Below are 18,362 nucleotides of genomic sequence, written 5' to 3'. Positions count from 1 at the left end.
CTCCAAGTTACTGGACGTTGTCAGAGCATTAAAAATATATATTGCAAGGACAGCTGGAGTCAGAAAATCTGACTCGTTGTTTATATTGTATGCACCCAACAAGATGGGTGCTCCTGCGTCTAAGCAGACGATTGCTCGTTGGATCTGTAGCACAATCCAACTTGCACATTCTGTGGCAGGCCTGCCACAGCCTAAATCTGTAAAGGCCCACTCCACAAGGAAGGTGGGCTCATCTTGGGCGGCTGCCCGAGGGGTCTCGGCATTACAACTTTGCCGAGCAGCTACGTGGTCAGGGGAGAACACGTTTGTAAAATTTTACAAATTTGATACTCTGGCTAAGGAGGACCTGGAGTTCTCTCATTCGGTGCTGCAGAGTCATCCGCACTCTCCCGCCCGTTTGGGAGCTTTGGTATAATCCCCATGGTCCTTTCAGGAACCCCAGCATCCACTAGGACGATAGAGAAAATAAGATTTTACTTACCGATAAATCTATTTCTCGGAGTCCGTAGTGGATGCTGGGCGCCCATCCCAAGTGCGGATTATCTGCAATAATTGTACATAGTTATTGTTAACTAATTCGGGTTATTGTTGAAGGAAGCCATCTTTCAGAGGCTCCGCTGTTATCATACTGTTAACTGGGTTTAGATCACAAGTTGTACGGTGTGATTGGTGTGGCTGGTATGAGTCTTACCCGGGATTCAAAATCCTCCCTTATTGTGTACGCTCGTCCGGGCACAGTACCTAACTGGAGTCTGGAGGAGGGTCATAGGGGGAGGAGCCAGTGCACACCACCTGATCTGGAAAAGCTTTACTTTTTGTGCCCTGTCTCCTGCGGAGCCGCTATTCCCCATGGTCCTTTCAGGAACCCCAGCATCCACTACGGACTCCGAGAAATAGATTTATCGGTAAGTAAAATCTTATTTTTTGTAAAATAAATAAAAAGTGGGTTTTATTTACATAATGAATATTATTATTATTATTATTATTATTATTATTATATTTTTTATTTTTTTTAATGGCCATTTTGAGGACCTTCTTTATTAACCTTAGTATATTTACACGCCTAGACTATGTCATATAGATTATAATATAAATGCTGAAGGTCTATCCCGTGTCCTCCCATGCATGCACAGTGAAACCCTGCGGCTCACATTGGGGGGAGATGGGACAGACCTAAAAGTTAGTGATAGCCCTCAATGAATGTAAACCATGGTAGGAAAACCACAGAAGAGAACCACCGACCTCCAGGAATGGTTTAAGTTTGGGAGCTGGGAGGACGGTGGGAGAGAACGGGGTGGGTTGAGGTGTCATGGGATGGAGTTGTGGATTCAGAGACATGACCAGGCAAGGCTGGACAGAGTGAAGGGCAGAATTGGTTTTGGAGGAGGGGGTGACTGAGGTGCCCAGTATATTAGTGTACATCCTGAAGATCACCCATCACGGCTGTAGTGATGCTTAGTAGAGGGGCTGCTGGGTGGGGATGACACTGGTGAGTGACCAGCAGTGATCAGGACACTGGGAGCTGGGCAGTGGCTTCTCTGCAGCGCCAGGTGGACAGTATCTTTCAACTCCAATACAGAAATGAGGATATCTAAACTCAGCGCCAATAAACATGAACGTTGTGAGGCGCAGTCATAAATCTTCCATCTGGGGCTTCCCACAATCATTAGAATCGTGGGTGGGGGGGTGGGGGGGGGGGGGTAGAGCACAGGTTCTCAAACTCGGTCCTCAGTACCCCACACGGTACATGTTTTGCAGGTCTCCTCAGAATCACAAGTGAAATAATTAGCTCCACCTGTAGATCTTTTAAAATGTGTCAATGAGTAATTAATACACCTGTGCACCTACTGGGTTACCTGCAAAACATGCACTGTGTGGGGTAATGAGGACCGAGTTTGAGAACCTGTGCACTAGAGTAATATGTTCACAAGTAAATGTATACAGAGATAGTCCCAATAGCCATGCAGTGTGGTGCTGGACAGTGAGATGATCCCCAGTGCTTCTTCAGGCATAGGGAATTACTTGCTCTTTAATATCTCACCGCTTACCCCTAGGCGGATGTGGGCACAAAGCAAACGTAATAACTTCCTGTGATAAACCTCTGGGGCAGATGCACGGTCACTGTTACTTGCATCCCTCAGGCGTGATAGGTACGTCTGCCTGGCATGTAACCTCTCACAACCAAGTTCTGGACATTTGCCTCCATACTGCAGGTAGCTTACATACTATAAATGTTTGGCTTTGGAGAAGTCATTCACCAAGTTGCAGCGTAAATATTTCAAAATGAATTATTACCACTGTGCACTGGAAGGAGATTGTGTTATGTCAGCAGTAAATCTGGCTGAGCGGAGTGTGCTCATTCATGTGACTAATACTGTACCTAGCACTGACAAGGTGCTTCTGTTGGTAGTACCAGGCCTTAGCACTTAGTGGGGGGAGGGGGAGCCTTTCACTGTGATCGTGTGGTATCATGAGTGTCCAGCCATTCATAAGCAGCAGACAATAGATGGTCTGTTTAACCGGAGCAGATTCCTTCCTAGCCTGGAGGTGGAACTGGTCTTTCTACTCAATGCTGCATAGCTGACCCACACGTTTACATCACAAGGAATGTGGGGGGGTTTGGGAGGGGTAGTAGTTTTTGTTGCGGGTCATATGCTGCATGAAAGATGAATTCTGATGTTTTTGAACCACATTGTGATCTTGTGCAGGCCCTTCCGTCGGGTGGATGGAAATGGAGACCTGAAGTGGGACAAGATTACGAAACTGGAGAAGGGCGAGGTCTACAAACAGGTACGGATGGGTTTGAGACGTTGGCCTCATTTTCTATCTGAGGTACTAATTAAGTCACCTGAACTTAAGCATGGATAGCCTTAAAAGCTGCAACGGTAGGGTGCCCTGAGGACCTATGGGGTAATTCAGAGTTGATCGCAGCAGCAAATGTGTTAGCAGGTGGGCAAAACCATGTGCACTGCAGGGGGGGCAGATGTAACATGTGCAGAGAGAGTTAGATTTTGGTGGGTTATTTTGTTTCTGTGCAGGGTAAATACTGGCTGCTTTATTTTTACACTGCAATTTAGATTTCAGTTTGAACACACCCCACCCAAATCTAACTCTCTCTGCACATGTTATATCTGCCCCTCCCCCCCCTCCCCTGCAGTGCACATGGTTTTGCCCAACTGCTAACAAATTTGCTGCTGCGGTCAACTCTGAATTGGGCCCCTAGTTTGGCAACCCCTGCTTTAGTGGCTTAAAATTTCAACTCCATTCTGAGCGACTTGAGGGCCCGATTTACTGGACATTGATAATGACATTGTCACGCAGTGAGCCCTGAAATAGTCCATGTTTTATTTTTGGGTTGGAGGAGAATATTTTTCATTGCAAGAAAAAATTGCAAGAAAAATATCTGCCCAGAGCCCTAGCACGGTTGCTGTGTAGCTGATGGCATGGAAGACTGCAGTATTTAAAATCAGAAAGAGGGGTGTTTTTTTTTTTTGTTTTTTTTTTTTTTGCAATTCCTCGCAGAATGTTCATTACAATGTAATACTATGGGTGTTATTGTAACAATTTGGTCACACTGTCAGATAAACCAACTTGCAGCTCACATATAATTGGATCTGTCAGACGATAATTGTGGTCGTCGCGGATATACACTATTATTGCCCCAATCAGCCCTTTATTGGTGGAACGGACCTATAATTGCATAAATTATGGCTGACATATCTTTCATTGCTCAGCTAAATCGAGGGTAATTAGTGGTAACCCATAGCAACCTTACACAACTGTGATCTTGTTAGTCAGTGGCCAGGAATGGGCAGATATAAATCTAGTTGCTTTGGTGATCCGCTTGTATCGCTTCGGAGACAAATTATGGCACATCGTTAAGTTGTAACGGAGGAATTGCCTTTCTTTTTCATCGGATGCTTTAAACGGTGTTGCATACTAATTACTTTGGGGTGTGGGGGGGGAGTAAGCACTTAGTAAAGTAATGGACTTGTTCCTTGGTACAGACTGGCTAAGTCACATGACTAGCCCTGTGTCCATGCTGAGAGGTGGAGTGAGTATCGTGACCTGCCAGCTGCTTCACACTAGGAACCAAACTCTGCCCCTTATTTTGTTGGCTACTGTGCGTCCAGAGGTTGTCACAGGCGGCTGCTGTTCACACCATCCGAGCCCCGCAGGAGAGGGTCAGCTGTGTGTATACGTGGCTCAGCTGCCGTTTGCCCCTGAACTTTTCAGCACATCACAGGATGTCGTGTTTCTCTTGGGATTAAAATGCAGAGAAGGTTTGGCCACAGTCCCAGACCCATAGTGCAGACTTATTCCAGACAGTGGTGTTGTACGCTGGGAACACTCAGTTGTATATAGGAAAGAGACTGATCACTGAGAGGGGAACCCACCATTGTTCTGGAGATAATTTAAGCCTTTCTGTTTTAGAATACTCTATAATTGGCTCTACTTCACGTTACTTGTTTGTTTGTAAGTCTGTAACTTCGCCGTTGATATCACTGGCAGAAAGTGGCTATTGTGTTTTACATAGACTGTGTTTCCTGCATGCGTCTGGTCCAGAGGATTGTTACTAAAGTTAATGGGGATTTAGTCAGCGACTAGACGCTTTATACAGATGACTGCCTACTAGCGGGGGAGTGAAATGGAACCATGGGGGTGCTGTGACCCAGTTGCCACAAGAGCTAGATGCCGGGAAGGGGGTTGGGGTACTGCCTGTTGCTTCTCCAGCCAAGGGTGCTAGGTCATAAAGTGGCAGAGTGTAGCTTGCAGTCAGATTTCTCCAGGCTGCGATATCTGGAGAAGCACCCACAGCAGTGACAGGGAACCTGCTACACTTCAGCAGCCATTTGGAGGGCGGCTAACGCATTTCCCTTAATCTCTGCAATAGATTACCGTAATGCATTTCATTTAAAAAAAAAAAAAAAAAAATTGGAGTCTTACAAGATTTTTAACCACTTAACTGGCTAATATATTTTTTTTCCAAAAAACAGCTCAATTTTATTTATTTATTTTTAAATTAGGTTAAAAACATCAATTTAAAACTTATTCCACATTATTCTATAGCTAACTAGCGATGGTATAATACCCGAAATGTAAGGAACAAATCAGTGCCGTAACTAGGTATTTTTGCGCTGTGTGCTAGAAACAGGACACACACACCTTTTTAAAATAGGGCCAGTCACACAAACACACACACACACACACCTTTTTAAAATAGGGCCAGTACGTGCAACAAAAATATAGGGCCCTGGCTTCATGGGGAAGAGGTGTGGCCACAAAATAATACCAATTCATATTACGCTGCACAGTAGTCTCCATTATTCAAATGATGCCGCACACTTACGCACGTTACGTCAGGTAGGGGCCCGGTCGCACATTACACCAGGTAGGGGCCCGGTCGCACATTACGCCAGGTAAAGTCACGAGAGAGAGAGAGAGTGTGTGGGGGGGGGGGGGTGGCGAAGAGATAGGGTTGGGGGGGAGGGAGAGAGAAAGAAAGGTGGCAGGTAGAGACAGAGTAGTGGGAAGGAGGGAGGGGGAGAGAGACACACCCACAGTGTGTATTTTCACCTTGCAGGAAGCCCTGCTTCTCAATGAGGGACCACGGAACCTGGTCACCCAGTTGCGGAGGAGGATGTGGCGGGACAGAGCTGCCTGGGAAGGAGTTAGTGCTACAGATCTCGACTAGCGGCCGGAGGCATACAGCCACACCGCTACCCACTGTAATGGATGCGGCCGGCAGTGGATGAATGAGCCGGGAGGGGGGCAGAGAATGTGGGCGCACACAGCCGGGCGCTGCCTGCGGTGATAGGTGCGGCCGGAGGTGGCGGAGAATGTAAGGTAATGTATGTATTGGTGTGCAGGTCAGATGGAGCTGAGCGCATAGTTACATACATCACCATACATTATATATGTACTGAAGATGCTGCTGTCTGGAGGGTGGTTGATCGCGGGGAGCAGGGGGGAAAGGGGGCATGAAGAGACCCGCTACCTGCTGATTGCTGAAGCCTCTTCCGACCTCCTCCTCTGCCCCGACTCCCGGACGGACACTCCTCCAGTCCATGCAGCAGCCTGATATCGGACAGTTGTTGGCCTACTCACCCCCACCGTCATTGGCCAGGGATCTTTGTGGGAGGCGGAGACCTGGGCTGCTGAAGGGTGCCGGGCGCCCCACAACTTGAGAAGTGAGTGACATGCGGGCATATGGCAATTAAATATTGCTGAGTCCTGTCCAGGGAACGTCAGTATTGTTTAGGAGTAGGCGGCTGTCTCGGTGACGGGTAGGAGGGCGGCATTGATTCACTATAAAATTTAAAAAATCCACCACTGGTGCTGCCTATAGCAAACAGTGCTGCTGCAGGTATAGGGCGACCAATCGGGTGTCACCGTACATGATGCGCCCTTAGCTAAAGTGCGCTGTGTGCAAAGCACACTTCGCACACATGTAGTTACGGCCCTGGAACAAATAAAGGCATTTTCCTTATATACAAGTCTCGGAGTGCTACCAGATTGCAACGTTATTTATTTCAAGTTAGACCGACTGCACACACTCCAGTAGTATAAAGGGTACATATAATGTTTGAGCAAAAAAGTAGCAAGAGCCGGCGCATCTAAAGATTAACCAAAGTTTTTATCAGGACATAATACCCATTGCATCCACACAGGGCTGCAGAGAGAAATCCTGGGCCCCGGCACAACAACTTCCTGGGCCCCCCTGCCCACAGCATGCTGAGGGCATGGCCACTCCTCTTTAGGGGCGTGTCAAGCACATCAGAAGCATCCACTCACAGGGCAGTAGAGACTGGCTGCGCCCAGACACTTTTCAGGGGGCATGGCCTAATCAAAGGAGGTGTGGACCTGGGCCCAGGTAATTTGGACCCTCTTCTCCTCCCCTTCCCCGCTGTCTTGACGCCACTGCATTTAAAAGTACAAATAGTCACATAAAGTGCAATAGTTTCTGATATTGCGGAGTATTTGCTTGCCATATAATGTGATGAACTGTGCTACTATATTACTGTGTCGAGCGTCCCTCTATATGCACTTTTTTTTATCATTTTGAAAATATCTATTCTCCCCCTGAACATCGGTAACCGATTATATCGGTCTACTGATCGGAACATTGCGCCTTTGCAGTTACCCGGCGGCTGCTCTTGTTTTCATTGCTGCACAGAAGGGGAATATCCTGGCTTTTGTCCCTGGTTTTTATTGCTCTAACGCCAGCCTTCTAAGCAGTCTCACCATGCCTATACAAGCTACGTGATTGCTATAGAGGTCAGCTGGACAAAAGGTTTGTCTAAGTTGGAATGAGCCTTTTGTGTTGCTGTCAAACGATGACCGTGACCGATACATAGCTTTGCAGAGGACTGGAATGCAACCGATCATGGTGGCAAACAAGGGGTTAACGTCAGAGCTGACATTCATGTCTATGAGCACGTCTGGACGCGTTGTGTCAGCGGGTTTACCAACTTTTACATCTAGGATCTGGCCCCGTCTAGCTTTGAAGGATATTGTAATACCGCAAGCCTACTGATACATTAAAGGGTTTTACAAAGGACAGGAAGGAAATGCTGGAAAAAGTGCTTTCTGCAATAGAGGATGCAATCTCATAGGGAATGTGAAGCCTATTATTGTCCAAAGTGCATCATTTGCCAAAGTTACTCAGTCCAGAAAAATTAACAATTGTACAGTTAATAAGAAAACCGCCAACTGCAGGGAATAATAGTACGGTAATTTTAAAGTTTGGTTTTATGTCTGTGGAGGTGACTGACTATCCCTGCTTCTCTGCTAAGAGGCAAGAAGCTGGAACTCCGCCCCCTAGTGTATAAACGCCCCTTCTGCAGGAAGTAGCCTCCCATTCTTTGGCTGGGTACACACCTGGCAGATCTAGCTGCCATCGTACCGACTTATACTCTTACCGGTTAGCTGCTCGATGCGTCTGCACTGGCATCCCAACTGGGCGGGGATATCAATTTGCACATCCGGTTGAGATGCCAGTTTCTGGCTGTGCCTGCAGCAAGTGAACGGGGCGGTCAGCGGGTCGCTGCACATGCACTGCAGGGATGATGCGATATACCTGTGAAACGGTGACATTCAGACATATCTGGTGTGTATACACCCACCGATCCGCAAACGATATATCGTTCGTTCAATAGATCATCCAGTGTGTACCCAGCATCTGTTCGGAAGGTTAAGACTTCCTCTCTCACCTGTACGCGAGTCATGGTTTTGGTCCATTGATAGTAAGGGCTGAGGAACATTGTAAGATCTCTAATGAATTAAAGCTGCGTGCTTTTATGTGTTTTTTGTGCAGTTTAACGCAGAAGCAGCTGTATAGAGCAGGGGTAGGCAACGTGTAGCACTCCAGCTGCTGTCAAACTACACATCCCAGCATGCCCTGCCACGATTTTACCATGTCCGAACGGCAAAACTGACTGGGCATGCTGTAATGTCTAGTCCCACAGCAGCACTTTGCCTACTCCTGGTATAGAGAGTAATCTGATCATAAATGGCTGTCCTTCTATGCTACGGACGGCTGTCTTACAGCAGTGGTGCTATGCTAGATCGCAGCTTGAATTTGACATCCCACGTCATTGTGAAAGTGGCTCTGTATAATGCAGGTCATGCCCAGATGGGCCGTATGTCACATGCAAGTGGAAACTTTGTTCTGAAGCTGCTTAGCAACTACAGCTCTCTACAACAGCTTCCGGGAGTGGGTGGGGGAGCGCCAGCTTTTAAACCACCTCACTAGAGTACTAATGAATATCTCCTTCTAATTTACTATGCATTATTTACAGGTAGTTCACAGTTGAAAAGTCTGAATCTAACTTGTATTGCGTTATTGCAGGGTAACCTGTTTGACTTCCTACGACTGACAGGATGGCGCGGTTCCAAAGTGCTGTATTTTGGGGACCACCTGTACAGTGACCTAGCAGTAAGTGTCCTTCTCTCTAGTGGTGGTGTGACGGCACTTATGTGATACCCGTTAACTCGCCGTCCTCTTGCTCTTCCCTAAAGGACCTGATGCTTCGTCATGGCTGGAGGACAGGAGCTATTGTGCCCGAGCTGGAGACAGAAACGAAGATTGTAAACACCGAGCAGTATTCCCAGTCCCTGACTTGGCTGCAGGCTCTGACCGGACTTCTGGAACGCATGCAGGTAAATGAGTACTGTAAAATAGAACTATACGAAGTCACCTGTATGTAAATGTTATTTCAAAATGGTCAATATTGTTGGAACATCCTCTGTCGTGTGCAAAGGTAGAAGTAGTCCTAGTAAAAGTGCTCGGTCCCTTGCTCGATCGCGTAGTCTCATCCTGGTTATCCTTACCTTGCACACGTGGCCAGTCTTTTTGTTCATAGTAGTGGATCTCAGTCTGCGCTTTATAGGACCTAGTAGATCCTATTTAACCCTTGTTTTATTCACTTACAGAATTTCCGTGACCCGGAGTCTCAACAGATTCTACAAGACTGGATAAAGGAGCGGCACGAGCTCCGGTACGGAACATATTCTAGCTGTGTAGAACACGACTGTATTTATTATTTATTTATTAACAGTTTCTTATATAGCGCAGCATATTCCGTTGCGCTTTACAATTAGAACAACAGTAATAGAACAAAACTGGGTAAAAACACAGACAGAGGTAGGAAGGCCCTGCTCGCAAGCTTACAATCTATAGGGAAATAGCATCTATCCTTGTGTATCTATGCCTACCTATTGCATAATGGTCCACCAGATTGCTAGGTTCTTAATGGGTTGTATGATGATACCCACAAAGTTATCCAAGTGTCAGGAGGGTGTGAGACTAAAGAAAGACAAGATATGTGATGTTATGAATACTCTACAGAGGATGTAATTAGATAGGGAAGCACTGAAGGTTATGTGGGTGGGTCTGGAATTTAATAGGCTTGTCTGAAGAGGTGAGTTTTCAGGGAACATTTAAAGGTTTGGAGACTAGAGGCGAGTCTTACTGTGCGTGGGAGGGCATTCCACAGAGTGGGTGAAGCCCGGATAAAGTCCTGTAATTTTGAGTGTGAACAAGTAATGCGTGTGGATGAGAGACGTAGATCTTGTGCAGAGCGGAGAGGTCGGGTTGGGAGATATTTTGAGATGAGTGAAGAGATGTATGTTGGTGCAGTTTGGTTAATAGCCTTGTATGTGAGTAAAAGTATTTTATATTTAATACGGTAGAATACCGGTAACCAATGGAGGGACTGACAGAGCGGATCTGCAGACGATGAACGTCTGGCAAGGAAGATTAGCCTCGCAGCTGCATTCAAAATGGATTGTAGTGGTGAGAGCCTATGTTTGGGAAGACCGGTCAGGAGACTATTACAATAATCAATGCGGGAGATAATGAGAGCATGGATTAGAGTTTTTGCTGTGTCTTGTGTAAGATATGGTCGTATTTTGGATATGTTTCTTATATGTATGTAACATGATCTTGAGACAGATTGAATGTGGGGAACAAAGGACAGTTCAGAGTCAAGAATGACACCTAGGCAGCGAGCTTGTGGGGTAGGGGTGATTGCAGAGTTCTCAACAGTGATAGAGATATCAGGTTGGAAACTACTATTGGCCGGTGGAAATATAATTAATTCTGTTTTGGAAATATTAAGTTTGAGGTGGCGAGATGTCATCCAAGATGAAATGGCAGAAAGGCATTCAGTGACACGGCCCAATACAGATGGTGACAAATCAGGGGAGGATAGGTAGATTTGAGTATCATCTGCATACAGATGGTACTGAAATCCGAAAGAGTTGATTAGTTTGCCAAGAGATGTGGTATAGATAGAGAAAAGCAGAGGACCTAGGACTGAGCCTTGCGGTACTCCAACTGAGAGAGGTAGCGAAGGAGAGGTGGAATCAGAGAAACAAACACTGAAGGAGCGATTAGATAGGTAGGATGAGAACCAAGAAAGGGCTGTGTCCTGAATACCTAGGGATTGTAGTGTTTGTATGAGAAGAGAGTGGTCAACAGTGTCAAAAGCAGCAGAGAGATCAAGGAGAATAAGTAGAGAGTAATGTCCTTGAGATTTAGCAGTGACCAAATCATTCACTACCTTAGTCAGTGCTGTCTCTGTGGAGTGTTGGGCACGAAATCCTGACTGAAGTGGGTCCAGTAGGCTGTGTGAGTTAAGAAAGTGTGTGAGGCGAGTGTAGGCAAGTCTCTCCAGTAGCTTGGAGGGGCATGGGAGCTGAGAGATGGGACGGTAGTTAGAGAGAGCATTCGGGTCAGAGTTGTGTTTTTTCAGAATGGGAGTAATCACTGCATGCTTGTATAGAGAAGGAAAGATACCAGTAGACAGGGAGAGATTACAGATTTTCGTTAAGGTTGGGATGAGCACAGTAGACAGATCTTTACTAATTTGTGAGGGTATAGAGTCAAGGGGAGAGGTATTAGAGTAGGCAGATGAAAAGAGTGCAGATACTTCATCTTCATTTGTAGGATCAAAGGAAGAGAAGGTGTTAGAGGGTTCAGGCAGGGAATTGAGCAGGTCACTTGCTGTGGAAGAGCATACCATTTCATTTCGGATCTTGTCAATCTTGTCCTTGAAATAGGAAGCAAGATCTTGCGCACTGACAGTGGCTGGTGGGTTGGGTGAGGGAGGGACAAGAAGTGATTTAAATGTATTAAAAAGTCGCTTGGGGTTAGAGGCTTGAGCAGAGATGAGAGATTGAAAATATGTTTGTTTGGCAGTGTCCAGAGCATTACGATAAGAGTGGTAGGTGGTCTTATATGTGAGAGAGTCACTTGAACTACGAGATTTACGCCACTGGGGTTCTACTTTACGTGAGAGTTTTTGTAAGTGTCTAGTGTATTTAGAGTGCCACGGTTGACATCTAAGTCTACGTGGAGTGTGATGGGTAGCTGGAGCCACTTCATCAAGTGCTGTTTCTAGAGTTTGGTTAAGGTGTGACACAGCAGTCTCTGGAGAGGTGAATGTAGAAATTGGTGAGAGCAGTGGTTGCAGAGAGGTAGATAGTTGTTGAAAATTAATAGCGTTAATATTTCTGCGGGTAAGAGGTGTCCTTGTAGACTTTAGGGACATTGAGTTTGAAGTAATGGAGGAGAGCATGCATGTGATAAGGTTGTGATCTGAGAGAGGGAAAGGAGTGTTAGTGAGTTCAGAAACAGAGCATAGTCTGGTGAATACAAGATCAAGGCAGTGGCCCTCCTGATGAGTAGGGGAGTCAGTCCATTGGGAGAGGCCAAGAGAGGAGGTTAGAGAGAGTAGTTTAGAGGCATGGGGAGATTGTGGACTGTCAATAGAGAGATTGAAATCACCCATAATGATGGTGGAGATGTCAGAGGATAGAAAGTGAGGGAGCCAAGCAGAAAAATCTTCCAAAAACTTTTTGGGTTGCCCAGGTGGGCGATAGATAGCTGCAACACGCAGAGAGAAAGGGGTGAAAATCCTAATAGAGTGAACTTCAAAGGATGTAAATGTGAGTGAGGGAACAGGTGGTAAAACGATGTGCGTGTAAGATTTGGACAGTAATATTCCAACACCACCTCCTTTAATGTTACCAGGCCTGGGGGGGGGGGGGTGAAGTGGAGGCCACCATGTGACAGTGCTGCAGGGGAGGCAGTGTCTGATTGTGTGAGCCAGGTTTCTGTTATAGCCAGCATATTGAATTTTTTTTTGCTATGAAAAGGTCATGAATAGCTGTTAATTTGTTGCAAACAGAGCGTGCATTCCATAAAGCACATTTTAGTGACTTGGAGGTAGATGGGAGACATGTGATGTTGATAAGGTTTGTTGATTTTATATTCCGTTGTGAATCAGCTGAATGTGAGCTTGGTATGTGGATAAGACCTGGATTTGGGGATATGTCACCAGCTAGTAGAAGTAGAAGAAGAGAGAGATAGGTATAGTTGGGAGAGGTGTGTGATAGTTTCTTATGGTGACAGGTAGAGGATGTGACAGTTAGTGTACATAGATAGGTTAAAAGCTCATGAGTGTTAATAAGAGGGGAGTGGATTAATGAGGCTGCAATGTGTACAGAGCGATACATAATAGGAATAGTGAAGGACGATGTCATTTTATAGAGGATACCATGAAGTGCTATGAGGAAAAACAGTTTGTGGAGCATGGTGTTTATAAAGAGAAAAGTATAGATGGGAAAATGCTTATGGAAATTGTTAGTTAAATGGTAGATTTACCTGCTTTCCAATGTTTTTCAATGTTTGTTCAACTTTATACATTTGTTTTGTAGTTGGCTCAATGCTGAGCAGAGGCAAAGGCTCATTAGGCTCTTCATAGCTAGCTCGTCCAACAGTCCAGGTTTTAAGGATGTCAGTGGCTGAGCACAGATGGGTAAATCAAATTGACTGGAGTACTAATTATTTCACCTGTGCTCAAGCATGGTTATCCTTAAAACACAGACTGTTAGGATGCCTTGAGGAACATCTGCCTTAAGGTCTTGTACATCCTTATGCACTCAGTGTGTAATAATGCTAGTAAACCTAGGGATGGCCATCGATAGTGCGATCTTTGATTACTATTGATGGCGTGAATTTATCAATGGTTTGCAGCCATCAATTATCAAATCGGCTTGACGGGACGGAGAGTGACGTGTGGACCAATCATTGCCAGGGGAAGGACTAAACTTTCCCCTACGCGCTGGGGGAGATAGGGAGGCAGACACATTGGCTCCTGGTCCGCCATTGATGGCGGAAAACAATCTGATCTCTGCAATCAATGGCAAAACAATCGACCATCAATGGTTGGTAACAAAACGCATCCTTTAGCTACCTTTTCAAGTACATTTCTTGCATTGCACTCTTATGAAGGAGATCTACTATACTGGTAGCATACGTTAATGCATCAGAAGTAATTTTATAGATTGCAATGTTGGGTACTGCACAATGAACTCTTATTTGATCCATGTTTCATGTGAAAATTGCAGTAAACGTTCGAAAGCAAATTCTTACGTAACGTTTTATTTTCTTTCAGGGCTATGACCAAGAACCTATTCAACCCCCAGTTTGGCAGCATCTTCCGCACCTGCCACAACCCCACCTACTTCTCCCGCCGACTCTGCCGTTTCTCCGATCTGTACATGGCCTCCGTCAGTTGCCTCCTAAACTATGACTTAAGTTACACTTTCTTCCCCCGCCGCACCCCGTTACAGCACGAGGCACCCCTCTGGATGGATCAGCTCTGCACAGGATGTATGAAAACGCCTTTCCTGGAAGAAATGGCCCACATCCGCTAAACATGCAGGACCACCTAATATAGACCGAAGACTTCATTGTATAGTCCATCTTCCTTTTTTTTTTTTTTGTTAAATTCCAACGCTGTTTGCACAGAGGAGATTGTGCGCAGTGTTCCCAGGAAGAGCAGGCAAGGGGATTTACATGTTTGTATAAACTGAGTAACTGTAAGAATTTGTTCTTAAGACCTATTCCTCCCTGTCTAAGGTTCTTTACATGTTACTTTAAGAGTAAAAATAGGAGTTTTGTTTACAGTGAAGAGATTTAATATTAGAGTAGCTACGTCTTGACGCAACACACTGACATTCGTTCTGTTGCGGCTCGTTATTGTTCCCCTTGTGATACACACATCACTCGGGCTAAAGTCGCTCTGGATTTATAGAAAAACTTCTGGAAGTAAACTCGCTGGGTGCCTGAAGAAGGTGCACATGTCTGTGCAATGGTGTGAAATATTTGGGAATTTTCCATGTGTTGACCACCCGAACCAACGTCTGCTTTTGCTTGTAGCTTGGTGGGCTCCTATTTTGGAGTTTGCAGAGCGGCAAAATGAGAAATAGTGAATAGTCTGCAAGAAACTGATCAATGCTCGTTGTTGGTGAAACTGGGGAGCGGAATAATGACATGGATTGAGAAGGCTGTGCACAATCCTTACGCCTGTGACGGGGGTTAGTGCAGGCGTTTGCCTTTTGTAGGTCCTAATCTTCAGATCAGGACAAGCGACAGTGGGATGAGCACCTGCAGGCACGAAAAGAGCCGCGCCGATTCAGTGACGTCTTCAAGGATGATTTCTAGAGTCGAGAATTTACGCACAATTTTTATTTCTGAACCGAACATGAGCATTTGTCCTCGGGGGAGGCAGGTGCATTTTTAAGGAATTATTGAATGTGACTTTTGTAAAAAGGGTTTTCAGGGTATTGCTCGGAAATATGAGCCACGCTTTAGCGTAAGTGTAATAAGTAAACTTTTCCCGTGGACTAATCTCCAGTAACGTAGTTCAAAGTCCTGGGTGAGTAAATGACGGAGTAGGTGGAACCCTGTATAGTGGATACATTCTAGACTAACTGCCATATTTTACTCTCATTTTTAGGTTTTGTTTTTATATTCTGCTGGGATATAATTCCCATGAATGTCTTTTCTTAGATGTACGAGAGATACCATCAAATGAGAACACTTGCTGCCCCGTGCGGTCTGTCTGAGCTTCTGATTTTCATAAGCCTAAGCAAACTGTACAGTGGGAAGCAACAAATAAACTTAATTGTAACGTGTTTGTTCTTTTTGTGTGTTTATATGTCAAGTTCAAGAACATCCTCCACAGAGGTCATTAATGAACCAAATATTTACTGTTTTCACTAATGAGACTTGAAATGGAACAAGGAGGAAAGGAAATGGTTTTTGGCTGGCAGTGGTGTGTCTGGGTTAAAGGTGCCCCTTCTCCCAGGACATGACGCACTGCAGACGCTAATGTGTGTCCCCACTTTTTATATTTATAAACAGAAAAAAAATCCAGATTCTTCTGTATTGTTTGATTAGTCGTCTTTTTTTTTTCTTTTCTTTTTTTTGTCATTCGGTACACCTAAAATTCCATCTCTTAAGGTCCCCATACACTAGAGCGACCACATGTCTGAGGCGATCACCCTGGCAGCCAGGATCGACCAAGATGCATCGGATGCTGCCCTTTTGTATCCGATGTATCTTGGGTGATCCCAGCCATGCCCCCAGGTCGGACCTGAGTGAATGTGCAGCACATTCAGTCTGGAGGATCCGATCCGATGCTCACGGGAACGCGCACCAGATCGGAAACACCTCAAAAATGCCCGATTTCATCCGATATATCGGGCCGACTGCCTGAAATCGGGCATTATCGCTCTAGTGCATGAGGCCCTGTTTAGCTGGAGCTTACCCTTCTCCCACCTATATCACACACACAGGTACACATCACACCCCTCCCAGTCTCCACTGCTTAACTAGTAGGCTTTTCTCGTGCAAGGTGGGTGTCATGGTGCAGATGGTGTCCCCAAACCCATCACACCTCTGATCACTGGTATAATAATGCAGTTGGCATTATCCTACGCATGTCCAGTCTAAATGGCTGCATAAAATCACATCCGTCTCTCCTGGAAGATATGGGGTGGCAAGCTCAATGTCTTTATGACTAGCCTGTGTTTTATATCTCTATGGAAACGGGCATCCAAAATGCCTTCCCAGAGACTTCACATAAGGTGATGTTGGTGCTACCCCTCCAACATAAACACATGACTCATCAAAGGTCATTGGAGGCCAAACCCATGAAAATATGTCAGAGGCATCTATCCAGTTATGTATGTGAGCCTAGAATTGACTTCTATAATGAATAATCCAGTACTCCAACTCTGCTTCTCCTGACTGGTTGTCTTGGTGTGGGCCAAAGGGAATGGTGATGATGATGATGATGATGATGATGAAGAAGGAAGTTGGCGATTTGAGGTATATAAATATATATGACACCCATAGTACTATAGCAGGCCTGGCCAACCTGTGGCTCTCCAGATGTTGTGAAACTACACATACCAGCATGCCCTGCCACAGTTTTATCATTCACTAACAGCCAAACTGTGGCAAAGCATGATGGGACTTGTAGTTTTACAACAGCTGGAGAGCCACAGGTTGGCCAGGCCTGTACTATAGTATACATTGCCCCACATGGAGAGTTTGACACATGGAGGCAGACTCTCCCTGTACTTGCATGGGTTAAGTATTTCCACATCTACACACATACCCAAGGGTTGAATTTTTTTTTTTTTTTTTTTGTCAGAATCCAATTAACCTACCATACTGTTTTTGGATTGTGGGCGGAAACCCATGCATACAATTGGGAGGACATACAAACTCCACACCAACAAGGCCTTGGTGGGAAACAACTCTAGATCTCTGTGCTGTGAGGCAGTAATGCTAACCACGATGCCAATGGTGCTGTCTACAATGTGTGTGAACGGTGAGCAATGGCTCCCCCTAACCAGGCGATGACCTGACTGAGATTTATTCCTCCCCCTTACACCTAAGATTCACAAAACCTGTAAACTCCAGCCTACAGTATGCCGTCCTGTCTGATGGTAGACATGGGGTGTCCGGCCTGTGTTGGAAGGTGCTGATGTTGTAGCACAGCAGCTGACAAAATATGGGTGGAAAATGGATTATGCGCCCTCAGGGCTTTGGGGCAGCTGATAGTTGTGAGGAGGTCACCTGATGCTAGCCCACTGAGTTCTAGCCTGGACCGGACCTGACACTGTTTTACAAGGTTCCAGTATGAATGGTCGATCATGTTATGGTTGACAGTCATTAGGTCGACCACTATTGGTCGACATTGACATGGGCACATGGTCGACACATGAAAAGGTCGACATGAGTTTTTTTACTTTTTTTGTGTCGTTTTTTGCGTAAAGCGACTGGGAACCCCAATTAGTGCACCGCGTCCGCTCGCCATGCTTCGGGCATGGTGCCTTCGCTCCGCTACCGCTTCGCTCGGCACAGATTACCGTTCCAATCGTAGTCCATGTGGATCGTAAAGTATGGAAAAGTTCCCCAAAAGAAAAAAAAGTTAAAAAACGCATGTCGACCTTTTAATGTGTCGACCATTTTCACGTGTCGACCATGTCAATGTCGACCAATAGTGGTCGACCTAATAACTGTCGACCATGTGAACGGATACCGTTTTACAAATGTGTGACCTTTCTTTGTGTGCTTTGAACCCAAGGGAAGGGAAGACCTCATGACTGGACATAATGAGAGAGTAATAAATACTTGAAATAAACCACGTGCATGCTTTTACTGCACTTAGGCCAACACTTCTTACTCTGGTGCTCACTAATGAGAGTCGAGGGGCGTCCTGGCATTCAGACAAGTGTATCGTCCAATTTGAAATCATCTCCATGTACTAAAACACTTTGGGTGCTACTCCACATTTGGTTGGTGCACATGTTTGGGAGCTAGGTGAATAATGAGAGAGTACCGAATTATAGAGAGGTCCCAGCAGAAGTACAGTTGTGAGTTATGCGATAAACACTTTAAACCTTGATGACAACTGATCTATGTTGGTTTCTGGGAGCTTCGTCTACTCCCATATTTAGCACTAACTTTCTGCATTAATTAACTCTGGTTTATT

At 45.5% G+C, this 18,362-nt stretch overlaps 1 protein-coding gene across 1 annotated transcript in view; it reads left to right on the top strand.

The window, feature by feature from the left end:
- LOC134948374 (5'-nucleotidase domain-containing protein 2-like) overlaps positions 1–15,489 on the top strand; it is an 81,012-nt gene extending 65,523 nt beyond the window's left edge. The window contains exons 10-14 of the mRNA XM_063936307.1: positions 2,709–2,790; positions 8,852–8,938; positions 9,022–9,162; positions 9,436–9,500; positions 13,965–15,489. Coding sequence (XP_063792377.1) covers positions 2,709–2,790; positions 8,852–8,938; positions 9,022–9,162; positions 9,436–9,500; positions 13,965–14,226 — 637 coding nt within the window. The 3' untranslated portion in view covers positions 14,227–15,489. The remainder of the gene's footprint in view (positions 1–2,708; positions 2,791–8,851; positions 8,939–9,021; positions 9,163–9,435; positions 9,501–13,964) is intronic.
- Positions 15,490–18,362: the final 2,873 nt, after the last annotated feature.

This window comes from Pseudophryne corroboree, chromosome 8, assembly GCF_028390025.1.
Source record: "Pseudophryne corroboree isolate aPseCor3 chromosome 8, aPseCor3.hap2, whole genome shotgun sequence".
Classification (NCBI taxonomy): Eukaryota; Metazoa; Chordata; class Amphibia; order Anura; family Myobatrachidae; genus Pseudophryne; species Pseudophryne corroboree.
The sequence above is the reverse complement of the archived record's forward strand: the minus strand, read 5'-3'. Positions and strand labels throughout refer to the sequence as shown.